This window comes from Ostrinia furnacalis, unplaced genomic scaffold (assembly GCF_004193835.3).
Source record: "Ostrinia furnacalis isolate ACB-3 unplaced genomic scaffold, ASM419383v2 OfSCF3905, whole genome shotgun sequence".
Classification (NCBI taxonomy): domain Eukaryota; kingdom Metazoa; phylum Arthropoda; class Insecta; order Lepidoptera; family Crambidae; genus Ostrinia; species Ostrinia furnacalis.
In genome coordinates, this window is record NW_021134144.1 from 540,560 (window position 1) to 568,438 (window position 27,879).

Genomic DNA, 27,879 nt, shown 5'->3' on the forward strand with positions numbered 1-27,879 from the left:
TGCGTTGATAGATCACTATGTCAGTCACTCAGTCAGTCAGTCACCTTAGAAGATTTAATTTTGTATTGCACAATTACTAAATACTTATGCTTGTCTCACGAGTGGGCTCACCACAATAGTCGAGCGGCGGCGGGGTTCGGTTCCTCGGATCACGAGTCGGCCAGTCCGACCCCTTCACCGTTCGGCTACGGCTTCAATAATTGTTGTGTTTCGGCAGTTGGAGGTAAGACAGCCAGTGTCTCGGTGGTTAATCATTTCGGTTGAAGCCTCTACCTTCGACCTGATCATCACTTTCCTCCTATTCCTCGTACTGAATAAAAAATCGAGTGCAAAACTTCAATTTAATGGAATACACAAAGTGTTGTCAAAAATAGATTCTTCCTAGTTTGATTAAGATGAAAGTTGGACCTCAACGTCTTGGCAAACGTAGCCCCGGACGGTCACCTGCTCAATGTACCGACGACCTAGAAGATCTTATAGCTGGTAGAAGATAGATGTCGTATATGGTGATAAATTGTATCCTGTTTTGAGACAAATAAATACTTTCTATCTATCTACCTAATTCAGCTGGATGAAAAAAGTAGGACATCATGCTTGTGGCGTTAATTGAATTGTGTTTATGAAAGTGTCTAAAAATCTGTAAGGTATGTTAGTTTATAGTCCTTATCTGGTACCCATAGTACCTATCTACACACACCGGCAGATTTAGAGGAACGGAAAAAAAAGCATCAATATCATCATTATTTTAGGAAAAAAATGCCTAATTATGACATTATTTTTTAATTTAATTCTAAATATGAAAAAAATAATTGCCAACAGTATATTTTTTTAATTATTTTGTTCAAATTACCCCATCAACAGTTTCGTTGAGTGTTTTGAATTGAATGAAGCTTTTGCTAATTTGGATTTCTTTTACGTGAAAGATGTTTTTTTCTGAGAATTTTGTTGTGTAAGCATTCAGTTACTTATAAGGGTNAATATTTCATAGATCAGTAGTAATTTTCCTTATTTTCATACTTTTTTTTGCGTTCCGCTAAATCTGCCGGTGTGTGTACAAGCTTTTCTTAGTTCGGGACTAATGTTAATCTATTTATTTATGTCTCACTTTCTCGATCAAAAACGTAAAACTTGTATAATTTCGACCTCGACGGGTCTCAAATGGAGTCAAGTCGAAGGGTTCCAATTAACAAACATTAGCTAAGAGACCGTGTTCCGAATATTTTTACGCGCTGTGCCAACAATCCGTCGTTGATAAGAAAAGTTCGTGGACGAATGGGCGCTAAGATCGCGCTTTGTGACCGGACTTTTATTTATTTAACTTGATTTACTCTGCCTGCCTTATGGATGTTACGTTAAAATTGAGTTTTTTTAATTTACTCATACCTTTAATTTATTCGTTTTTAGGTAGCGGGAAGTCCCACAGGATTTGTCGTTGTGGAAATCTTTGGGAGAGGCCTTTGTCCAGATTTGGACGTTATTTGGCTGAAATGAACTTAGTTTTATACTTCGATATGATAAAATATGTATAAAGGTTAACCTTTGTGAGATATTCTTTAGCAAGTAGAGGTTGGCTGGTTGGTTTATTGCATCTGGAGCAGTCATCATAAGTGTAAGTATCGATTCGTGGTTTTTAACTGTGATAGTGCAGTTTCCGATTTTTATATCAGGATCTGAATTAGATCAAAGATGGGTGCGTTACAAAGCGTTCAAAATTAAAATTTTTGTTTTCTTTATAATTTAAAAGGTTGCCATGGCAAGCAACGTCAAATTTTCGTCCAGCGCCATTTTAGAACCCCTAATAGATGCAGCAACCCTTTGACATCGAGTAACGTATTTAAATTCATAGTCTTATGAAGTTAGCCGCCGCGGGGAGGGCGGGGCGTGACTGTACACTTTTTGGCTTCGGATAAGCTGGATCGCCAGTGAGGCTGAGGCGGAGAAGGAAGTAAGTCAAGAAGAAATTGTTTTGAAAATCACTTTTTTCGCTTTTTTTTTAATTTCGCAAGTATTCTTTTTTTCCATAAAGAAGTGTCATGATGAGAGAAAAAGGAGAAAGACTTGACTGAGACCGATGCATACAGTCGTGGCTTGAAATTCCCATTTTAACCGTCTTCGCGTCTGTAGAAAAGTGAGTTATGTTTTCATGTACGGGACTATTCCCACCTCCTTCCCAACACTGCGACTCCTGTGTAGCCAGGATCTACAGGTTTACCGTAGCTGTAGACCGTTTGCAAGCAAATTGTGTGATAAATCAATGATTAATAAATGATGTGTAAAAGTGCTTTTTTTAAGCCTATTTACAGAAATAAATGAGTTTTATGAGTTTTTTTAATGATTGACATGTCAAGCCGTAGCCGTTATGATTACGCTTTTTTGCAATGATACAGCAACTTTAAAATAATTGTAACTATCCATACTCGTCTTCTCATCTCGTCTGCCACCTATCACGTCAAAAACCTTCAAAAACAAGTCATTTACCAAAATTCGTTAATTCGTACTTACCCGGTTTTTCCACCAAGCCTCTCCTCAGAAGGAGTTAAAACGCTATAGTTCGTGTCGCAGCATAAATTACGGCGCCAACCGACGCGCATTTTATCGCGCTCGGAACTCAAGATCAACGGTATCCATCGTTATACTTATAATAGGAAAACTTCAGTTACTCGATTATAGATTATAAAGAAGAAATGAGTGATAGATAGTCAAAGTCAAAGTCAAAATTTCTTTATTTGTTTAGACTAATAAATAGTTCTTACAAATCGTCATTTTGCTCTTAAGGAGCCTCTACATGTCTCATAATCTTTTTACCCTACCAGCGCTTCGAGACCAACATTTGGCAAGTGCTGAGAAGAAGCGCCGCAACAAACTCAGTCACCAATGTCTGCCGGTTAATATAAATAAATAGAAATAGCACTAGTAGGTACATTCGATTCAGGAGCAGTTCACTGAATTTACCATGCATTCTTGTATAGTGTATCTTATAAGAATGGGTATACAAAATTGCGTGGTATATTAAACAAGGTAGTGACGTGCTAATTTCTAGACTTACAGATTACTTAAATACTAGTAGAAGTGACTCGCATACATAAATTGGAATAACTTGGATTGACCAGTCCCCGAAAGCAGCGCCTGTTCACAGACATGACGAATGAACCAGCCATCGCTTCACTCGACCATATTAGAGGGAATGTAACGACCCGCCTCACTAGATACTAGGTTATTACTATTTACTTATTATACATAGACTGGTCGCCCCAGGCAAACTTGGCGGCGCACTGTAGCGGACGAGGCGAAGAAGATCGGCAAGACTTGGAGCGAGATCAAACGCGAAGCTCAAGACCGAACGCGATGGAGGACTGTTGTGGACGCCCTCTGCCCCATCTAGGGGACATAGGACCTATAGACTGGTAAAGGTCGCGGGAAGCACCTGGATGCCGGCAACGCAGGGCCGGTCGTTGTCAAATCCTTGGGGCCTTTGTCCAGCAGTGGACGTTAATTGGCAATCACTGAAAAAGGTACTGAAAAGTATCGGAGTAGAGTACGAGCTAGGCAAGTAAGGAATGCTCAAAAAATCGATGAGTTTTCAATCAACTGTAAAAGATTTTCAGTTGCTCTGAAACTGATGCAAAGATTGATAAATAGATTTGGCAAAATAGTGACGTCATCAACTTGTATTGCCATACAAAATCAATTTCATACAAAATACTACCTATGTGGCCATGAACCGGAAAAAATGTATCTACTGTATTATTTATATCTATGTATGTATTTTATTCAAGTAGGTTTTAAGAGCTGTCATGACGCGATCCTTCTATAGATTATGTTTGGCGAAACGCTGATGACGTCACTATCTTTTTTTTATGGAGGACAGGAGGTAAACGAGCAGATGGATCATCTGATAGCCAATAATCATAATTCAACCGAGTGTAAGTATTAGAAAAAAATAAACGTATATGGTTAGGAGTTCCTTAATTATTAACGTTTGTTCTACCATCAAGCAAACAGAAAAGTGGGAACGTTCGTCAGAACACGCAAGTGATCGATACATTGTCCACAATTTGCGGTGTACAACCACCTTAAAACCACTATAGATTGATGAACCTTAAGTCTTCAGCTTAGAGCTTAAGTTGGCGGTGTATTTGAGGAGCACTGTACAGTCGGACGCATTTTCTTTTACGATCGCAACCGTGTTTACGTGCTCCACGAAGATATGGTCGATTGCGTTGAGGTGCGAAATATTGGAGGTTGTGGATATGGCAAGTCTATTTATCTTTTTTTTTACTTCGTGAACTCATGTCAGTGTCAAGGGAATAATATTATCCTTCCTTAGTTTAGGTATGCTTATGAAAATGTGGCACTTTAAATAGTAGCTTGAATTTCATAAATTAACATCGTTTTCTGTCCGCGATCAAATTAATTGTCTAACTAAGTATAGGTGGAAACTTGTACCTGACTTTACCTACTTTAATTATAAATATCACTTACTGTAACATTTAGCTGTAAGTTTTCCTAAGATATGGTAAATAAAAATAAAATAAATAAAATTTGCTGAGTACGCACGCAGACTACTTATAAGAATTTAAGAGTTGTTGCACTATTTGGTTTTATTTGCCAAAATCATGAAAGTTCACGAACATTAATAATGATGAAATCAAACTATTCGACAAAGCATTTACCTCTGGTAAATTAGAGAATACTTCTGCAGTGTAGACTAAATTACAATATGATAATAATATTGATTTGATTAAACACTATTTTTCACTTTCCTAGCAAAAAAGTCCACACTATAAAATTAATGTGTAGAGAGTCCCTCGATATTTCTTTGCCAGATCCAGAAAGGTTTCAGGTCCAAATAGGACACAGGCCAATGGAAAAATAATATCTTTTCTTATCCTAGTATGCTTACCAACACCGTCGAAGTTTTCTTATAGATTTTGATGTTTATAAGCGGGGACACAAGTTCATCGAATTCTTGTTCTTGAATACCACATCCACTTCCAACAGTATTTCGCACATCCACGACCAGCTAATAGCAATCGTAGTTGGGCCCGTAAACACATCCACTGTTATTGGGCCGGATAACGCCCGCTCTGTGGCCCCACCAGACACCGAATCAATTACAAGTGTAGTGGCTTTGGAACTACTTGCTGAAAGTAAAGGTAGGAGCAGGAGGAGCACACGCATACATGCATAGACAACGCTTTCGGATACGATATCGCCAATAATCACAAACCAGTCTAAACCAGTGCGAGCGAATGCCACCCGCTTGAGACGCGTCTGTGTGCGTATGTAAAATGAAGTACTACTTCTGGTACTATCTATTTTGTGAAAAAGGGATAATGGCAGGGATCAAACAGTTGTTAAAGGTTGATGTTGATGGATAGGTAACACTACTCAGTAACACATTGAGTTATAGTTGTTCCAATTCACGAAGGCGAGTGAGCATTACATGTGTGGTGGCTCGCTACTGTTCGTTTTTTTAAAGTTTGGGCCACAAAATAGCACTGTACCTATTTACATCTTTCTGGATTCTTAACTAGCAGTATCACACACCATGGTGAGAAGCCCATTAAATCAGCTTCACGCAACTGACGAGTAACTTGATAATTCGTTTTTATACAAATTGGTCAACGGTGCTTTTGACTGCCCTAACCTGCTCTCAAAAGTTAATCTAAACGTTCCCTATAAGTTGCCTAGGATATCCCGATATAACTTGTATGCGACCAGGAGCTCCAAATCAAATCTAGGTCTGTTTTCCCCTTTAAATAGAATGTTTAATCAATACAATGCCCTGTCTAGGTCCAATAATGTTAATGTTGATATTTTTTTTCCTTAGTTTACGTAAATACAAGTCCACATGCTTGGACAAATCTCACCGATTTGAACAAGCATAGGGACTTCTTTACACCATATTAAATATTTTTAGTTTTTAACCCCTAATTGCTGTTGCTTTAGTCTCTAACGCATGATGTTTTCACCTATAATTAAGTTTGCATTTAACAAGTGTCATTTTTTATAGTTACTTTTGTGAAGCCTCAATGTAACCTTGTTGGTGTTCAAATAAATGAATGAATGAATGAATGAATGAATGAATGAATGAATGAATGAATGAATGAATAAATAAATAACTAAATAAGTAACCACTCATGCAGTTACTATACTACAGAGTGAAATTTAAATCGTTGGCATCCCTTTAAAAAACACAGGTATAAGAGAAATCCAATGTGCTCATTGCATCAGTTTACTTTCAACCCATTCCTATAATTAATCACACTGAAATTAAAATTTCAACAGAATGTGATAACTATTAGTTACTAAGATAATAATATATATATATAGCTTTTCCTCTATGATGGGGGCTATTCCGTAGTCATTGCCTCACTAAAACCAAACCAAGCCATCCCAATCCCCTTCGATTCCCATCACACTTCCTTATTTACAGACAAGCAGCTATGGCTCATAATAATAATTATGAGTATAATCATAAAATACAGGGTGGCATTATTTTTATACCTCATAAACCTCTTGATGAGACATCCATTTCGAAGGCTCTATGGCGTATTGATGGGCCCATCTTATTTAGATTAAGGGTACTGCAATACTTTTATTGCTGTGTAAGAGGATTTAGTTTTGCTGGTCATGAAATTATGATTTTATTATGGATATTATGATTGATGAAGAACTAATTATAGTAAGAGCTGTAGAATGATGGATAACTACAAATGGTTAGTGGTTACCTTTAAAACAATGAGTACCTACTCCAATATTTTAGGCTGGGTTGCACCTTCTTACTTTAACTGTAACAAACGTCAAAAGTCTGTCAAACTCCATACAAAAACACTCGTTGGTTACCTATAGTTATGGCTAAAGTGAGATGGTGCCGTGCGCCCGTGCTGCAATCCAGCCTTGGTATCTAAATATTATAAAACTCAAAGGTGACTGACTGAGTGACCTATCAACGCACAGCCCAAACCACTGGAGCGATCGGGCTGAAATTTGGCATGCAGGTAGATGTTATGACGTAGGCATCCGCTAAGAAAGGATTTTACGAAACTCCACCCCTAAGGAGGTAAAACGGGATCCACGCGTACGAAGTCGCGGGCGGCTGTTTAAAAAAGACGTTTTCAAACGTTTTCATAAAAATTTAGTTACCTACTACTGTACTTACTTCGATCTAGCGATTGAAATCTCCAAACCAATCTAACTTTAAGTCCTTTTGTGTCACGTATTTTTAACACTATGATTCCAATATCATCACCATAATTTCATTATTAGCTCTCACCTTAATTATAAATATGACACTTAAACTTTGGGACTTCTATCGTCATTATCATCATCATTTCACCCACAAGACGTCCACTGCACATATGCCTTTCATACGCATAATTGCTAAACCTAAAACAAAATATTTCCCATCCAACCCCAAAATGTCCCCAAAAAATCTCCATAAAATTATTCTTATCTCAAAAATACCGAAGTTAATCAATAAAATTACCCCTTAGAGCCACTGTCTTATTAAGGCAAAGAGAAAAAGGCAAGGCTAGGTGATTCCGGGGAAAATTAAAAATGCCCCGGGCCAATCTGGTAATATTCCTTCGGTGGGGCGCGATCGCTACGCCAGGTGTATTGTGTGGAATGGAAATATTTTAACTCATGTGGAGTAGATTGTTGTTGTGCGGGTTTGATTCTTGGGAAGGACATGAAAATAAAGTTGGTAAAGATTTTTAAATTTTTTCGCTTGCCGGTCGACCGCCTGAGCGATGAGCTAGACATAGAGTAAATTTTATTCTGTTCATTGTCTTGAAAAAATAAAGAATATTGACGATTATAGACTTCTTAGTTCTAGGTTTCAAAAATATTACATTTGGGTTTCGGTAGGCTGTGTATGTATGTAAACTTGAAAACGAGAGATCTTTCTTTCTATTTTTTTATATCGTTCATAAATCAAATTGCTTAATTTAAGATTTGAATTTTGTTTCAATACTATTGGTCTAGATCAAGATGTAGGAAGTGATTTTTACTGGACGCGGTCCCATACAAATTATACGAAATCTTGTTTTAACCAGACGGCTGATTTTTTTTTTATGTGACAGGAGGCAAACGAGCAGACGGATCACCTGATTATGGTAAGTGATTACCGTCGCCCATAGACACCCGCGAACCCAGGGGCGTTACAGGTGCGTTATCGACCTTTAAGGTAAAGATATGCTCTCCTCTTCAAACCTCTTGAAAAAAATGATTCCACACGTTAGAAATTTAAATTATTTCGACAACTAATTTTAAGACTTACTAGTGTTGTACCATAGTAGTAGAGGAAGCCATATTGGGGACGTGTTTAAGTGCCCCAAAAAGGACACTAACAAAAAATTCAAATTTAAATAATAATTTAAACCAAGTGAAGCTACCCGGAGTTCATAAAACGCGTCGGGCGAGGTTGCCCAGAATAAATTCAGGTTCGCCATTTTGTTCCCATAATGAATGCTAAGATTAAGATTTGTGCGCACTGGGATTGCCCTTTTGTTTGCATTGTGACCGCCCGGTGTACACTCGGACGCGTATTTTTAAGAAATTTTTTTAAACAACAATTTTTAAGTTAATTTTGATAAAAAAAGGCACCACGGGGTCACCAACTGTCAGCATGGCGTCGAACCTAATAAAGAGTTTTAATTTCATAATTTATTAAGAAACTTTGAACTTTAGAGACTTGGACATTTTACGACTTGGACGTTTTGCGACTTGGACGTTTTGCGACTTGGACGTTTTGCGACTTTGACATTTTGCTACCACTTGACATTTTGCAAATTGGACATTCTGAGACCAAACCGCGTCGCGTCGAAGTATGTTGGCTTTTTAGGGCACTTATACACAGCCCAAATATAGCTTCCTTGCCCTACCACCACTTTGGGGCGACATATCACACTGACTAGTATCATACCAGTGATAGAATGAAAATCAAAGGTACCTATTGATGTTAGCGCAACATGGGCCTGTTTCTAGTGTTTTGCAGTTATTTAACGGACGGTTTCGTTATCTTTCTGTTAATAATAGCCAGGAACTATGCCTTCTCTAAGATTGGTTTTCAGCATAATAAAGGATTATGTTAACCTTGACTAGGTAGAACTAGATTTAGTGTAAGACGAGATTGGGACAAACTCGTCAATAGTGGATTAAAAAAATATATTATAAAAACTTCGTTTGTTGTTACAAAATCATGTATCAAATAAAAAATCCCTATGTTATTGAAATTTATTCTAATGCTAGCCTAAAATAATGAAAGCATAATCACTTCCTACTACAGACATTTCAACTTTTTTTCCTCATATAATGTTTATTTTAACATTTATTCTCGTCCGGCTGTACTTAAACCGCTTGAGGCTTGTAATACACGTGGGGCGTGATAGCTGCTGTCGTCATAACCGGGTTCCGTACTAAATGGAACCCTCGATCTTATGGCCGCGAATAATTATGAATAAATTACGAAAATCTGAGAAAATTCGAGTTTTTCTCAGGAACACAGGACATTATATGACTTGTCAAAAATTTTATAGTATGATCATCATCTTCATCATCATTTCAGTCATAAAACATCCACTACTGAACATAAGCCTCCTCCAATGATTTCCAGATTCACCGGTTGATAGAGCAGCCTGCATCCAGCACCTTCCTGCTACCTTTTATGAGGTCGTCTGTCCAACTTGTGGGAACTGGTTTCAGGTACGTGGCCTCCACTCCAGAACCTTGCTGCCCCATTGGCCGTCAATTCTGCGTACTATGTGCCCTGCCCATAGCCACTTCATCTTGCTAATCTGTTGGGCTATTAGGATTTTATTATCATTAAATTAATTCAATATTTGTACATTTATTTGATAACTAGCTTTCCGCCCGCGGCTTCGCCCGCGTGGAATTTTGTCTGTCACAGAAAAACTTTATTGCGCGCGTCCCTGGACTCAAACTATCTCTATGCCAAATTTTATCAAAACCGGTTCATTGGTTTAGGCGTGAAAGCAAGATAGACAGACAAACAGAGTTACTTTCGCATTTATAATATTAGTTAGGAGTATAGATATAGATTTCAATAAATGTATTATCAAGCCATATGTGCCCAATGTCTTGTGCGGCAACAAAGGATCTTTTGGTCATATAACTATTAGCTAATCTGTAACTTTGCTCCAAGCAATAAGGTTCAATATTTTCCTAAGGGAGTAGCTGTGGTCTTCATTGTACCATAGTCAAATAGAAAAGTAAATAATCCGGTTGTTACGAATATTCATTTATTGGTTTGTTATTAGTAGGCCCCTTAGCCTTGTTGTTCCACAGAAAGAACCAAAATATTGCTTGGTGTTGTAAGATAAAAAAATATTAGCGCTTGCTAATGCCCAAATAAGATTCTGCATGCATAGATACATAATATGTATAAGAATTGGAATACATGTATCAAACATGTTGTTCGGATACCCATTTCTGTCTTGACATTGAAATCACATTTTAGCAATTAATATTGATTGATGATTTAAAAACTGGAAATAATAAACATCATAATAATAATTTAGAGACCAAACAAATATTGTATTTGAATTGTCAGCCAACTACAAAATTTATGATTTTTTTGCGGTACTCAATACTCAATATGTTTATTGCTTTTTTAATTATTAGATTAATAGACTCATCTTATTTTATCATCTAGATATTCTTTTATAGTGTAGTAACATTTTGTACTTAAAAGCTCTTTTAGTTCTTTTGTGAATTTGTTATCATTATTTTCTTTCAATAGATAATCGGGCAATTTATTATAAATCTTTATGGCCATATTATAAGTACTTGAAGAGGATAAACTTAGGCGGATGGTTGGTATCATTAACTTATTTTTATTTCTTAAATGGTATTGTGGACATGATTCTTCACGTTTTGTAAAAAACTCAAAGTGGGAACGGACAAAGTTACAAATATTTCAAATATAAATACAAGGCAAGGGCAATATTTTGTACTTTTGAAAGTAAGGCTTACAACATGGCATAATGTAGGGCATCTTTTGCTCATCGATTACATTTTATACGCATGTCCTGTACCTACCACTAGGCAATGTATGAACTAGTGTGAACATGTGTTACTATTATTTTTGACTGTGGCGCCACTATCTGCCGACATGTGTTAACGCTCNTGAATAGTGAGGGAGCGTCGATTTTACTCAAAGAAAACACTCCTTTATTTTTGAAAAGAAATAGAACTACATTTAAATTCACCACAATATCACAAACATTTTTTTGTAAATAATTAAAATAATTAGAGTCATACGCTAGACATAATAGAGCTTAAGACTCAATTGAAAGAACAGCGCTTAAGTCTACTAGAAAACAATAATCTAACTCAAGAAAAGAAACAGAATTGTATAAAGATTTACGGGAAACAAAAGTTTAAAAAATGTCTTCTTACCCAGTATTATATGCATTTTGTATGAAATCGCCATGCTCGAAATAAAAACGCATAAAACGCATTGAAAAATACATGATTATTTTTATCGTTCTTTTACTGCTTTGAATTTATGTCGTACGTACCTAATATCTAGCTGTAGCCTGTGGCTTTGCACGCAGAGATTTATAATTATTGTTATTATCCTATATTATGTGCTTCTGATGTAAACTGATCCAAATTCTTTCAGTATGTAGTTAGTTTTGTATGAATGTTGTTTGTTACCTTTTCACAGGACAGGCCGAAAATCGCGGGTAAAAATGAAAATGAAAAAAAGCAGCAAGAAAAAAACACTTTTTCATAAATACTTTTTTCCTCTCTTGCAGCCATGCTACGTGTGCAACAGTACCGGTCACAACTGCAGAGCCTTGCCCAGGACTCGACCCGTGATAGATGAGGATAGCACGGAGATCACCGGGAACGCACTCAACTTTGGCTTCGAATCCGTTACACCCCCAGGTAAGAAAGATATAGGTAGGATTAGTAAAGTCCGGTCACCGAGCAGATAGAATTTCGGACAATGACCCCAAGCTACCCATCCCTATCGCTCACGAGTAATTGATTGTATTGCTGTCGCGCTTGCACACTCACTGCGGTTGCCCGTCGCACAGCGATAGATCGGGGTTCGATATCCGCCTTAGGCAGTTCGATTTTTTTAAGTTGTTTATTTAAAATTCAGTTTGAGAAGCGACTCTAATTGCTATGAAATTTTAATTACAATTGACGCCATTATTTTCGTATTTCAGAGCACACAGACGATGAAGAACCAACTGGAATACAAAATTCAGACTTCGTGTTATACGTCAGTGCAGTTGAAACAGCGCGTTGCAAAAGAGGGTTGACAGTTGCGTACGCGTCGCATTGTCAGCAGGAATCTGCATTAGATAGGTAAGTGTCAAATTAAATGTCATCATCATTATAGGTCGTTTCATCCACGAAGACGCGCCCCACCATTCTTCCGCTAATGTTTGAGTGTTATCGGTACACGCTAAATCATCCATGAGCACACGCATACAACAAAAATGACGCTCGGATTGCTCGGATCGAACTCCCCGCACCCCGCGCGACCGAGACCAAAAATTTGTGGGGCGCGTCTTCGTGGATGAAACGATCTATAATTCTGCGCACCTTCGCTTTTTTAGCAAACTAAATTACAGTTTAGCAGTTTGTCCACGTTTAACCAGTACTCGTGAACGTGCAAGTTTGTTGGCATATGAAACAAACAAAACAGTGCTACCTCTTCACTTCAAGTTCTCTGAAGAAGTTCGCGTGATGTCTCAAAATAAAAATCAAATTAATGAAGAATTTTCTAGATTTCTAGCTTCTAGTTTTGGCACTAAATAGCCGTTTGTAGAGTAGAATAGATCCATAGATGTCATAAAAGATAAATTATACACTTTAAAGTAGAAGATATGGAGAAATTTGAGAATATCAAGCCCTTCCAACCCGTCTGGCTAGCGTGGGGAATGTAGACCAAATCCTCCATTTTCTGGCAAATTACGCCCGTATTCACAAACGATGCTTGCTTTTAAGAGCGTTTACGCCGGCGCAAAAACAGTACTTTTTCAACCCGTTACAATCATTTACTGTAATTATTAAATAACTAGCTGACCCGGCGAACTTCGTACCGCCTTAGCGTAGAGATTTTCTTTATATTTTTTTCCGTAAAAACCTTGTACAGAGTATTAGAAAACTACAAAAAAAAATCAGCCAAATCGGTCAAGCCGTTTTCATGTTATGTCGTGACAACGGAAAACGGGTTTCATTTTTATATATATACTTAGATTAGGCAATTTCTTCGTCTAAATAGTTAGTTGAGAAAATATTTCGATTAGTATAGTATTAAATACTATACTAATCGAAATATTTTCTCAGCGTTTACGCCGTTTGGCGCAAAAACAGTACTTTTTCAATCCGTTACAATCATTTACCAGTTACATTACAAATATGTTATAAGCATATATAATTAGCAATTTCTTCGTCTAAATAGTTAGTTGAGAAAATATTTCGATTAGTATAGTATTTAAGAATTCTACCAAGATAAGTCCACACAGGTTTTCAAATTTCCACTTTAGCGTCAGTTTACAAGCTGAAATTTTTATAAAAATACTGTGAAAACGATATAACAAACATTTATATCCTAATTATAGCATAGGTCCTTAGGCAAATAGTTAGTTGAGAACATTCTTAGATTTAGGCATTTTACAATAAGAAATCACAAATTCAAAGAACCAAAAATCAAAGTGATTTTTACACCATTATTCTTCTTTAATTCAACATAAAAATAGCTTAATATAATAAAATAACATCTTCTTTAAAATATTTACTTTGAAACGATATAATTCATTGTTATTGTTTTGCTATAAACATTTGAAAACTATTAAAAAACGCCGCGCGCGAATCATTCCCAATGATGCCCTTTAAAACGCAGCGCTTCGCGTAAACGCTCTTAACTGAAGCAGCAAATCGAACGCATAACGTTGAATAGAGCTCTGTGATTGGTTCATGTGTCGCCCTGTGCGTCCACGCGCACTGTGAGATCTCATAGTAATGTTTGTGAATGCAGGCGTTAGAGGGCCGTGCTCCTTCAGTGGAAACTAAATGACCTGATGATTTCTTCCAGGCCCGTGGCAGGTCACGCCAACTTCTGCCCAGGAGAACTGTCAACGAAGTACCGAGACTTGCCGTCTGTCATGGCGACTGTCAAACACGAAATGCTACACGCTCTCGGGTTCAGTTTGTCACTGTTCGCCTTTTTCAGGTAAGTTTGTTTCATTTGCATTCTAATCACTAGTATCTAAATATAAATAACTCAAAGGTGACTGATTGACTGACTGACTGACATAGTGATCTATCAACGCACAGCTCAAACCACTGGACGGATCGGGCTGAAATTTGGCATGCAGGTAGATGTTATGACGTAGGCATCCGCTAAGAAAGGATTTTACGAAACTCAACCCCTAAGGGGGTAAACCGGGATCCACGCTTACGAAGTCGCTTTTGCCGCTAATCTTATAATAAGACTCCCTTCAGACTAAAGAGTTTTTGTTAGCCGATAGTTGGGTCGGGCTTTTAATCAGTATGAATAAGTTTGTATGGAAGTGCGCACATTACACCGATTTGGTATCGGCCGATTCCATATACATTTTGTTTTGTAACTGTGTGAGTTATTATTTAGGAAATGATTCCCACATAATTAATCTAAAAACAATTTAAATTATTTCAGAGATGACGCTGGAGAGCCCCTGACTGAAAGACGCCCCGACACAGGAAACCCACCCTTAGATGAAGAGTGAGTGAAGTACAGTTTTCATTAGTTTAACAACAAACTCCCCCTATGTTCTTCTGATTAATGTCGAATTTTTTCAAGGCGATGGAGCGGGCTATGCTCGGAGTTTCCCTGCGTGATCGAATCAGAAATGAANTAACGCTCCTCCGTATTGCCGATCGCCGACAACTGTTAATGGGGGGCGGTATTAGTTTTTATTATTCGCCGAGTTTTCCTCATTGCTCTCATCGCCTCCCGATAACATAGCTTTCCCTTATAAATGAGGATTTCCTCTTTTTTTGTTGAGGTGGAAGTGTATCTATTTGTGTTATTCCTTTGGGTTGCGGTGATAATAGAAAAAAGATCTACTTCCGAATTTTTTTTTAATTGGAGATTTAAGAGACTGACTTTTTCAGTGACTTGGCTCGCGTAAATATCATAGAGATTCCCTTCCGAAAACTGGTATAAAAGCTATCCTATATTTTTCCGTGGATATCGTATTGTACACCTTGAAAATTAAAATGCGTAGTTTGGCAAATCCGTTCTAGAGGTAGCAGCAGTATTCCATACCTACAGTCCTACGTAGCTGGCATCTATGTACATCGGATCAGTAGGTATTTTCAGCGTGAAACAGTAACAAACAGCCACCGCGCCGTCACAAACTTTCACATAAGAATTAAAGGAAGGAACGAAACGTCAAGCCTTGAGTACNGTCATTTGGCTGAAACGACGATACGATTTTTCAAGTTTGTCCCCCGGGACAAATTTTAAACAGTTATTAAACAGTTTATGTGACCTGTCATTGCCCTTTGATCTGCACGCATTGGTGTGGTTGAAACATTACATTTTCTATTGGCGTTGATTATAACTTAAATTATGATTATATTTTACAACTTTATGATGTTTTACGACTATATTTAAAGTCGTTGACTATACCTATATTTAAAATCCCACAGACTGCAAATCCACAAGTGGTCAGACCGCGTGGTGAAGAACGTGACTCGGAAAAACTGGATGATCAGGGGAGGATACATGGAGAGGACCTTCTACATGATGGTCACTCCCAGGGTGGTTAAGGAGGTAAGGTGTATTTTAGGTACAATGATGTGGTGTGGGGTGAATTGGAATTAAGTGGTGTGGAATGGAATGGAATGAAAAGTAGTGGGTTGGAATGGAATGGAGTGGGGTTGAATGGAATGGTATTACAAAATTCCACCCTGTGAATTAAAAGCTTTGTTACACATACATAAATTAAGCTACAAAAGGCTAACTAAATACCATGACAGTTTAACTTTCCCCCGGGACAAACTTGACCTTCACTGGTTGGGTTTTTATGGCGGTCAAGCTGTAGATCCTGGCTACACAGGAGTTGCAGTATTGGGAAAGAGAGGTGGGAATAGTCCCGTAACTAAATACCATGTGGAATGGAATGGACTGTGATATTCTTTATTCACTGTTTCTAAACGATATCTTGCGAGTGACAATGATGAAATTTAGTAGGTTACATTTACAAAAATACCTAGATTTTGTTGCACCATCTTACTTTAACTTTAACAAACGTCAAAAGTCTGTCAACTTCCATACAAAAAACTTCGGCTATCGTTATAGTTACAGTTAAAGTTAGGTGGTTCAACTCAGCCTTAGTATAATAATAGTGCCTAATAATATCTATATTTATATTCGTTACAGGTCAGAGACCACTTCAACTGCTCCGAGTTGGAAGGGGCTGAATTGGAGGACCAGGGAGGTGATGGAACAGCCCTCACTCACTGGGAGAAACGTGTGTATGAAGTAAGAAAAAATATTGTTTTAGTTCGTTCATTCGTTTCAGCCAAATGACGTCCACTTTCACACAAATTTCCCACAATCGATTTTGTGAAAAATATTATTGGCAGGTAGTTGCTAATTGCTCATAAGATAGGCCCCCTTAATTTAATTTATTGTCCGTGGTGCATAATCTTTTCTTAAAGGTTTTAAACCTTTGTTTGTCACCTGTCATCCGCTTTGCAATGGAGGGAAGTCGAACCTTAATTTCGAACTCCTCCTATGTTCTTCTGATAAATTTCGTTGCGGGTCCAATGACAGTTTAACTTTCCCCCGGGACAAACATGACCTTCATTCGTTGGGTTTTTGTGGCGGTCAAGCTGTAGATCTACACAGGAGTTGCAGAACGAGAGGTGGGAATAGTCCCGTAAATGACGTCCACTGCTGGACAAAGGCCTTCCCCAAGGATTTCCATAAACACCGGTTCTGCGCTGCCCGCATCCAGGCACTTCCCGCAACCTTCACCAGATCGTCGGTCCACCTAGTAAGGGCCTACCCACGTTACGTCTTCCTTCTACGACTATGTACTTACGCGTGAAAATCTTTTGAATATTTTTTCCGTGTTTGCTCCTATTGGTTGAAACATGACGTTAGGCAGTGCTCCTACAGTGAAGACTAAGGGCTATATTTCACCGGGACACCATGGCGGCGCAACCAGTCGCCGGCTACCAACAAAATGTATACAGCTCTATAGAGAGTTACTCACCTGGTGTCCGTTTGGTTGCGCAAAGCTGCATAGATACATTTTGTTGGTAGCGGCGACTGGTTGCGCCGCCATGGTGTCCCGGTGAAATATAGCCCTAAAAGATGATGATGATGAATTAGAGCGTTTCTTAAACTTTTTTGTCCACGGACCCCTTAAGAAATCAAGCACAATTTTAAGGACCCCCTTAGTAAAAAAATGCAGCATTTTTAGATTATTTATGAGACTTGATGGCATTTATTTTATGATTTTTAATATATTTCAACAAAAATTACACTCGTTTCGCAGAAGCATTGACACAGTTTTAAATATAAATATTGATATTTAATACAAAAAATAATTGATAACTTTTTCCTTTTTTCTTTTTTAACACAGTTTCTAGGGTTGATTGTGTATTTGAGAATTTTGTATGTGTTTATTAATTGTGCAACGTAAATGAAATCATCGTAACTTAAATGTACGCTACTTGTAGGTTGGAGTCTAGACAGTGTTCATTTTGTTTATGTACTTTGATATGTAAATGACTGTAACCTGTATGTGTACTTATTAAATAAAATAAATAAATAGATTGTTAAAATGGTCCATATTTGGATAAGGCTGCGGTCTCCCATACGTACTTATACTTGCAAACTTCCAGGGTGCCCCCAACAGTTTAAGAAATTCTGATTAGAATGTTTAAATAGTCGAATATTATGTTCTAGAACGAAGCTATGACCGGCACGCACACCCAGAATTCCGTCTTCAGCAGGATAACCTTCGCTATGATGGAAGATACGGGCTGGTATCGCGCCGAGTACTCCCAAGCAGCGCCCCTGGACTGGGGCAAAGGCCTGGGCTGCCAGTTCGCCATGTCTTCTTGCAAGCAGTGGCTCAATACACAAAGGTTGAGGTACTTCCATATAGCTGCTTAGAACACTCTCTTATAGATGCATGCGGCCCTGGTACTTCAAAACGGACACCAAAAGAAGCTTCATATCATTTTCTGGCTTGTAGACTTCCTCTTGAAATCTCATGCGGTCCTGGTACTTCAGAATAGCAACCTTTCATTATTAGAATGGAAAAAGTGGTAAGGTGAGTGAGGAAAAAGTCTTCTCATAAGCTTTTTTCTAGTTCCTACAAAGCCCAACGCCGAGTCTCTTAATAGACTATAATACCCTGGTACTAACTTGGTGGCTTCCACGGACGAATCGCGGCTCCTTATTGGTCCTAGAACTTCCTCTTTGAATCTCATGTGGCCCTGGTACTTCGGAACGGGAATTCTTCTCCTTTCTAAAGAAGAGAATGTCAAGATTCCGTCTAGAATTTAGTTATAGATGACCCACGCTGAACTATCTCACCATACTCAATGACAGGGGGGCGCTACCATCGTTCGACTATAATGGACATATGCATAGCACAGTTCAGTATTTTGGAACTATACTGAACTGTCCTATGCATTACATTGACAGTGGGGCGCCACCGTCAATACCGGATCGCTGGTTCTGATTTTTGCCATGTTGGAAACCCACGGAAACCATATAGTTTAACGATGGTAGCGCCCCCCTGTCATTGAGTTTGGTGGGACAGTTCAGCGTGGGTCATCTATATTTTGGAACTATAGTTCGCCATGTCTTCTTGCAAGCAGTGACTCAATACACAAAGGTATTGAGCTACTTCCGTCTTCTAGCTTGTAGAACCTTTTAGGAACAGCTCTTAGACTAGAACTTTATCTGAGTAACTTTTGCAGTCCTGGTAGTTGGGAACGGCAGTTTTTTTTACTTCTATAGAAGATAGTGGTGTAAGTAAGATTCCTTTTAGAAACTAGCTTCCAGTCTCCCTCTTAGAAAGACATGCGGTCCTGGTACTTCAATAAGGCAAAGTTTCTCTTCCAAGATGGTGGTAAGATCTTTCTAGAATCTAGCAACTATAGTTTCTTTTCCTGAGCTACTATCAAACCAGTTAAGAACGTATGTTAACCTGGTATTTACTTGGTGGTTAAGGTACTTCCATATATCATTTCTTCTAGCTTGTAGACTACCTCTTAGAATCTCATGCGGCCCTGGTACTTCGGAACGGGAATTCTTCTCCTTTCTAAAGAAGAAAATGTCCAGATTCCGTCTAGAATTTAGTCAGTGTTGTATTTAACTTTGACATTATAATAATATTACCTTTTCTATTTCAAGCAATGACTTGGATATTGCTAAGTAAGTATTTTATACATATTATAAGATTTATAAGCATTTTTAACACTTAAAATAATCTAACAAGACTTGTCAAAAATCCATTTGGACCCAAAAAGTCTACCTAAACGAAAAAATGTGTTATCTCCATTATAATTTTAACCTATATCTTAATAATTTACAAGCACAACTGATGGAATGGATTTAGTGTAAGTATACATGCTTAGGTATTATAAATAAAAATATATCTATAGGATATATTTTTTGTATTTACAATCACTGAATTTGCAGAAAAGTAAAGCTCATGGTTTGCAATTTTATTTTCTAAAAAAAAAATTAACAAATATTTAAAACCATGAAATTCATAATAATGGTCAAACGGTGAACTGGCCGACTCCAGATTCCAGGAACGCTGGTTCGAACTCCGCCGCAGAATTATTGTGGTGAAATCACTCATAACACAAGCATTTATTTAGTTTAGTACGAACCACGATGGGTTAACAAGACTTATTTAAAAAAAACTAGCGGCCGCCCGCGACTTCGTACGCGTGGATCCCGTTTTACCCCCTTATGGGTGGAGTTTCGTAAAATCCTTTCTTAGCGGATACCTACATCATAACATCTACCTGCATGCGAAATTTCAGCCCGATCCGTCCAGTGGTTTGGGCTGTGCGTTGATAGATCACTATGTTAGTCAGTCAGTCAGTCACCTTTGAGATATATTTAGAAACAGGAACAGCAAGTAATATGTAGTTTCTGACGCAGATTCCGAAAACTGCAAAAACTTGATTTTCATTTTGACATTTCAACAATTTTCAGACGAAAAAACCCGGCGCCATTTTGCGAGCGCATAAAAGGCAGCCCGCTGCGCACCGAATGTTCGCCGCGACGGACCGCCGTGGTGCTTTGTAACCTCGTCAGACACGACACTATACTCCCTAGGGCTTATCAGGTGAGAATAGGCAAAAATGGAAAATCAAAATGAAAATAAAAAATATTTTATTCGATTTTGACCACTGGTGGCACTTCGTTCGTTCGTTTCAGCCGAAAGACGTCCACTGCTGGACAAAGGCCTCCCCCAAGGATTTCCACAAAGACCGGTCCTGCGCCGCTCGCATCCAGACACCTCCCGCGACCTTCACCAGATCGTCGGTCCACCTTGTGGGAGGCCTGCCCACGCTACGTCTTCCGGGTCGCCACTCAAGAACTTTCCTGCCCCAGCGGCCATCAGCTCTCCGAGCTATGTGCCCCGCCCACTGCCACTTTATTTTAGCGATTCTGCGGGCTATGTCAGTCACTGGTTCTCCTACGGATTTCCTCATTTCTGATTCGATCACGGTGGCACTTAGGAACGTAAAATACAGTAAAGAAAAAAAAAAAAAGAAAGGCATTCATTGGGCAGGAATGTACCACCCTATAGCTAGACTGCATCTCACTTAAAACTATAGTCTGGTCCGTGAGCTCGTAGAATTTTGTCCAATGACCCCAAGCTACCCATCCTTATCGCTCGCGCGTAATTATGTTGCTGTCGCGCTCGCACACTCACTGCGGGCGCCCGTCGCACAGTCGCGACAGCAATATAATTACGCGCGAGCGATAAGGATGGGTAGCTAGGGGTCATTGGACAAAATTCTACGTGCTCACGGACCGGGCAGTTATAACCCGGTCGAGTTAACTGCGCACCCGCTGGAATGCGACTCTCCCTCGCACTCACCCGCACACCTCCCCGCGCCCGCCCCGCCCCAGAGCGTCTGTGACGTCACGGCTGCCAGGGCGCAGTTAACTCGACCAGGTTAATATCAGGTGCGGTTGCTATTAAACTTTCATTAAAATAAAAGAAAAATCTATATTGTTCGTTTGTAAGGCCTCCTCCAAGGATATCCACAACGACCTAAATCTAAAAATGTCTTTTAGTTAGTTATTGTAGATTAAATATTCCATCCCATTCCATTTCCATTTCATTTCATTAATTCCATTCCGTTCATTCCATTCGATTCCATTCCATTCTTTCAATTTCATTAATTCCATTCCATCCAACAATTCAATTCCATTCGACTCAATACCATTTCATTATATTCCAAAGTACAAAATATTTAGTTACTAGCTTTCCGCCCGCGGCTTCGCCCGCGTGGATTTTTGTCTGTCACAGAAAAACTTTATCGCGCGCGTCCCTGTTTCAAAAACCGGGATAAAAACTATCCTATGTTCTTTCCCGGGACTCAAACTATCTCTATGCCAAATTTCATCAAAATCGGTTGCGAGGTTTAAGCGGGAAAGCGTAACAGACAGACAGACAGACAGAGTTACTTTCGCATTTATAATATTAGTTGGGATTAAATATTTCACCCCATTCCACTTCCGTTTCATCCATTCCATTTATTCCATTCCATTCATACCATTCCATTTATTCCATTCTTTTCATTTCTTCCATTCATTCCATTCCATTCGACTCAATACCATTTCATTATAATTATTCCAAAGTGCAAAATTTATTTTATTTTATTTCATTTTATTTTGTTCGAAAATATTTAGTTATAACGGAAAGAACTGTTCTACAGTTCGCGCAAAAGGGGGCGTTGTGGTCGATGATTAATACAGTTTAATAATAATAATAATTTCTTCCAGCACTTCGACATCCTTCCCAACATTGCTCCAGGCGAGGAAGCCCATTACGGAGGCTCGGTCACTCTCGCCGACTACTGTCCGTACCTCCAGGAGTTCACGTGGAAACACAAGAGCGTGGTGGTCAGAGGCAGCCGCTGTTCGTTCGAGGAGAACACTCCAAGTAAGATCCTAAAAAATAGCCTAAAAACTAATGGGGTACTCGGGACCCCAAAGCTGAATCAAGTCGTCTGAAATAGTAAAGGTAGCAACTAAATGGGGTTCACGAGACCCCAAAACTGAATCAAGTCGTCTGAAATAGCAAGGGTAGCAACTAAATGAGGTTCACGAGACCCCAAAACTGAAACAAATCACCTGAAATAGCAAGAGTAGCAACTAAATGGGGTTCACGAGACCCCAAAACTGAAAAAAATCACCTGAAATAGCAAGAGTAGCAATTAAATGGGGTCCACGGGACCCCAAAGCTGAATCCAGTTGCCTGAATGTATAGCTCGTGGTATTGCCACGGCCTATAGAATCGTGTAAGTTCCACGGGACCCCAGAATTTAATCGTGTCGCCGATTGACTAATTGTACTATAGGTCTAGAACTTAACTCAGTGCCTGATGTATGAGAGCGGTACAGGAGGGTGTTTTTGGGACGTCAAACGTCAGCGATTTGTATGCTCTGTCACGTCATAATATGTCAATGTCACCCTTCCCGTGCCGCTCCCATACATCAGGTACTGACTGACATTGGGGTCTACGGGACCCCAAAGCTGAATCAAGTCGCCTGTATAGCCTGTGCTAATAGAAAATGTTTTTTTTTCTAACAATATAAAGCTAAATTATAGTTTAGGTCTAGCACTTAATCAGTGCCAGAGGTATGGGAGCGGCATAGGAGGTTGTTTTTGGGACCTCAAACGTCAGCGAGACTTCAAATGTGCTTCAGAGCATATGCTCTGTCACGTCACAATATTATGACAATATCACCCCTCCCGTGCTACTCCTATAGGTACCTCAAAACTGGGTTGCTTGGGCGCCCACGCGACAAATTAAAGATGAATAAAATATTTAAGTAAGTCACGTTTTTATGAAATTTTGTTACAGAGACTGATGTAAACTTCGCTTTAGAGAACTACGGTCAGCATTCAAAATGCTTTGACCACAGTGACAGGGTGTGGGAGCAGAAATCGTGCCGTCAGGTAAAATGTAACAAACATTAGCACGTATTTTACATATGATCATGATTTTGTAAAAATTATGCTGATATTATTGTAAATGTTACAGTCAAATCTCATAATCAGACTGCAAAAATCAGTAGAAAGTGGTTTTGTCCGCTAAAAAATAAAAAAAGTAATTGATATAGCATTGAGTTCCATTTGACGATTTTTAATGTAATTTTTCTGTTCATAAAATTAATAAATGACAGTTATTTTCAATTAATTAATAATAATTAAATTGTGATATAAAATCACAAGAGGGCCAAAATGGAGGTACAAAAAAAACAGGTATACAGTGGGGTTCAAAAGTACCCCACTCACTTCACTCAGAATAAATATTTTCTGTTTCAATTTCCCAAACCCAGAGTTGTCCAGCTTAAAAACACAGTTTTGGGTAATACCTGGTATGGGGTTCAAAAGCACCCCACGCAAATAAACAAAAACATTTTCTGCCCATTTCATACCCAGTTTAAAATACACATCACGCGCGAGCGCTGTGGGGTGCAATACACCCCAAGTTTGAACTGAAAAGTTCGTTTCAGATCCGCGAGTGGCAGCACTGGGGTTCGGGCTGCTATAAATACAAATGTGACCACGGACGCATACACATCGTGGTTGGAAACTACACGTATACATGCTACCACGCGGGACAAGTGTTGCAGATTCGAATCATCAAGAGGGGGTGGCTTCATAAAGGGGGTGTGGTGTGCCCCCCTTGTAGGGAGCTTTGTGGGGCTGAATTTGCTGTGAGTATATTAAAGATTTGTTTGTAAAAGTATCGCAATATTTTTATGTAACTTTTATTTTTATCTTTTACCCTTATTTTTTCTTTTGCCCTTTTTTTTCTACTCTGTACCCTTTACCTTTACACTTTAACCCGGTTTAAACGAAGCACACTTATTACCATTAAACCGGAATGGGATCGTAACCGTATCAACTCGGAAGTGGTCAGTATTCGTTGTATGAAACTTCATACTGCAACGCACACTTATCCGCACCGTAACGTAAACGCCTCGCCTCGCGGTTAGTTGACAGCGCGGTAAAAGGCGATACGGTGTTGATCCATTTCCGAGTTGATAAGTCTGCTATGACCTTTAATATTACAGCTAGGTACTTTTGAACTTTACCCATTACCTATACTTACCATCAGTCGACACGACAATTTAATGACATGTTGATGTGTGTTGGTATTAAATTGTTGTTTTTTAAATAAACATGTTTCTTTTCTCACACTCTCTCTCATACACCAAACAAACATTTTTAACTAGTTTCATTTTTTACAGTCACGCAAAGAATACTGCAAAGGTGGTGAAGAACCCCCTCCCCCGAACTTATATCCCAACGACATTCTAACGTGTGGTGGCGCCACCGTGGCACCGGTCGCCATCTTGTGTGTGGCGGCCATTTTGTTCAACCTACTCCGACCTTGAACGTTGCGCTCAATATTGTGTGTGTATGAAGCGAGTATGCCAAAAATATTGTTACCTTTTATTGTAGGTAAAATTACCCTATATTACTTGAAAGTAACCAGTTTTTTATTTATGATGTCAGTTTTATATTTTACAAAATAAAATATATTCATGTATTTACAGGCTGTTAGGCGGTTATCACACTGCACCGCGCTCCGCCGCGGAGCGCGTGATTTTCATATAAAAAATCACGCGCGCGGACGCGTTGTCAGTGTGTTGTGCCGCGCGTGTTTTCTATACAAACTGAGGTACTTGCATACAATGATTAAATCTGTCGCCCCGCGCTCCGCGGCGGAGCGCGGCGCAGTGTGATAACCGCCTTAGGTAAATGGGTATATGAGCCGGCACTAGCCCATGTTAACATGGGCATATAAATGGTATGGTGAAGTCAGAAATTTGATAACATCATTTTAATTTTTTAAATTATCTATCTTCTTCTTCTGATAGAAGATATCAATTTTATGACTTCACCATACCATTTATATGCCCATGTCAACATGGGCTAGTGTCGGCTCATATACCCATGTACCTTACACCCTGTATAATGACGAGAGACTAAAAATAGGCATGATGACACTACACTCACTGTTTTTTTAAAGATAGGTATAAAACGATTATTAAATTGGACTGTTTATTTGAGTCAACTGTCAAAATTGATCTAAATTTTTTGCACATAAATAAATAAATAGTTTATTCATGAAAATAAGTGAGTTATAAGAAATTTTGTATATTGTTAAAGCCTCAATATAATTTAAAAGTGTCATCATGTCTGCAGCCCTTAAAAGTAACAGACAGACACCATAATTAGTTGTTATATAGTAATTTAAAGTCTAATGACTATAAATTGACAGTTCTTTGTTTGATAGCAAGCCTCTTTTCCATTTACTACAAGTTACAACTCGATTGAGCTAACTGCGCACTTCGCTAGAATGCGACTCTCCCTAACACTTATGCCTTGATCACACGTACCGAGCAAACGGGCGAGACCAGTGCTCTCGGCCGAGTACTCGGTGTGTTTGAACATTACGCCGAGTGCTCGAGTATGTGACTCGCTCACCAAACTGTCTCGACCGAGTAAACATTTTACTGTCTCGCCCGTTTACTCGGTACGTGTGATCAAGGCTTTACACGCGTTCGCCCCGTCCGTACCAGAGCGTCGATGTGACGTCACGGCAGCCAAGTGCGCAGTTAACTCAACCATATTGTACGGAGGATAAGAGACGTTTATTACCACCCACTTTGGAGTACTTAAATTGATGAATCTTTAGTTATTAGAGACTTCTAAGGTTCACTAGACAAGCTGTTAATAAGAATGTCATAGTCCCAGTAACTTAAAATAACTTCAAATCACGCAAAAATGCGCAAGTAATTATTAATTTATCGGTCTATGTCGCGCAACGAGAGTTGAGGCGAACACGTACTCACACTGATTTAATATTTAAATACAGAACACAAAAAACACATTACTCATTATCGAATAGGTATTCTAGCTACCTCGCTCTTAATAAATGTCTGCAAGCGAGACAGAAAGCACTTGTCAGTCCGACTACGCAAGACATCAGCGCGGCGAGTGTATACTGACAGATAAATAGTTCTTGCAACTCACGAAGGCGAGTGAGCTTTACTTGTGTGTACCTGTACATGCACATAACGATAGTGTAATTAATGTCTATCAAAACTTTTGAGAAACGAACAGTAGCGAGCCACCACACATGTAAAGCTCACTCGCCTTCGTGAATTGCAACAATAATCTTTGCTTGTGTTGATCGCCTCACCTCTCGCTTCGAGACTCGAAATCGACTAAATGAGTAGTTAAGTCTTATCAACAATTTAATTAGCAATATACAGCCTGTCTAGTAATACGTAAAAGTCTTTGGTTATTTTATTTTTAAACTATTTTGGCGTTAATCGAACGCCTGGACCAATGCTTAAATATTTAATAGTCACTTTTTATTCTAGTTGTATTAGTTTTAACTTAATTCTTTTTGGTGTAGCAATGAGTTAAGATAATGTTAACTATCGTGTGTCATAACCAACCCCTACAAGTCTAATTTTTTAGAAATCAGCAAAAATGTCATCAAAAATGGCTAACTGACATAAAAATATTTTTAGTCTGTGAACTAGTGATGCGACAAAACCTCTCGTTAATCGCGAAGTGAAATTATTGTACTTGCGTATCATCGCCGGGTGATCGTCAAAATACTAAAATATGCAACAAAGTCGCAACATTGAATGTGAACTGATTATGAAATTTTCGAGAACAGGAAACAAACTGTATGCACAAATGTAATCAAAAAACACACTGGACAGTAAAACAATCAATGATATCCGTAAAGTTATTAAACTTCAAATAGTTGCAAAAAGTTCTGTTTGACAGTGTTGCTACTAGTGACATCTCGCTCGCTCAGTTCTTTGTTGCTCTATTCCGTTAGGGAGGTAATTTAAGATGCTATCAATGAGGGTTTTCGCGATTGAAAAATCCGCAAGATGGCAATACGCAGACGCGAGGTCCAAATGCTGCGTGATTAGAGGATTTTGACATATCTGTCAATGTCATGTCAAAAATAACCAATCATGCAGCATTTGGACCTCGCGTAGTCGCGTCTACGTATTGCCATCTGGCGGATTTTTCAATCGCGAAAACCCTCATTGAAAAAAATATTTTATTTTCTTTTATTTTATTTACTTATATAGGAAAATAAGCAATGGAACAATACGTAAGCAGAATTGCATAAATAATTTCGTTTAAATAAAACCGACTAAAAATTAAACTGACTCCGAAAAAGTATACACTAAAAGTAGAAAAATAATTTTACGTTATCTCCGATATTGTCGAAGTTATCGCTGGAAAACTAAACAAGGTATCGTATATTTTTTATTAAAAATTAATCAGTAATCGGAATAAGTGAATACTTAAAATAATCGATTAAATTTACAGATTATTGTCTATGACTCACAGGTTACAGCACTGATGTGTCAGAGACAAGTCATAGACAATATGGAGATAACACATGATTTTAAACGTCAAGTCAATTTGACAAGTCTCACAAACTTTCAACGTCCACGTATTTTGCTAAAATAATTTGTATCAAAAATTGATTTCAAACTTGTATTTAAACGTGAAAATAAAGTTGGTTTCATGGGCTTGTTAAATAATGTGTATGATATTAT

General features: G+C 38.6%; 1 protein-coding gene across 1 annotated transcript; it reads left to right on the forward strand.

Annotated features, from left to right (window-relative positions):
* Window positions 1-11,783: 11,783 nt before the first annotated feature.
* Invadolysin (leishmanolysin-like peptidase, invadolysin) lies at window positions 11,784-24,825 on the forward strand (the record flags this gene model as incomplete). The annotated part of the gene is made up of 12 exons (XM_028312313.1): window positions 11,784-11,922; window positions 12,210-12,351; window positions 14,087-14,224; window positions 14,690-14,755; window positions 15,688-15,811; window positions 16,421-16,522; window positions 17,960-18,147; window positions 20,237-20,369; window positions 22,043-22,202; window positions 23,127-23,221; window positions 23,782-23,985; window positions 24,523-24,825. Coding segments are annotated over 12 exons (1,638 nt in total), but the record flags the coding sequence as incomplete, so codon positions are not given.
* Window positions 24,826-27,879: the final 3,054 nt, after the last annotated feature.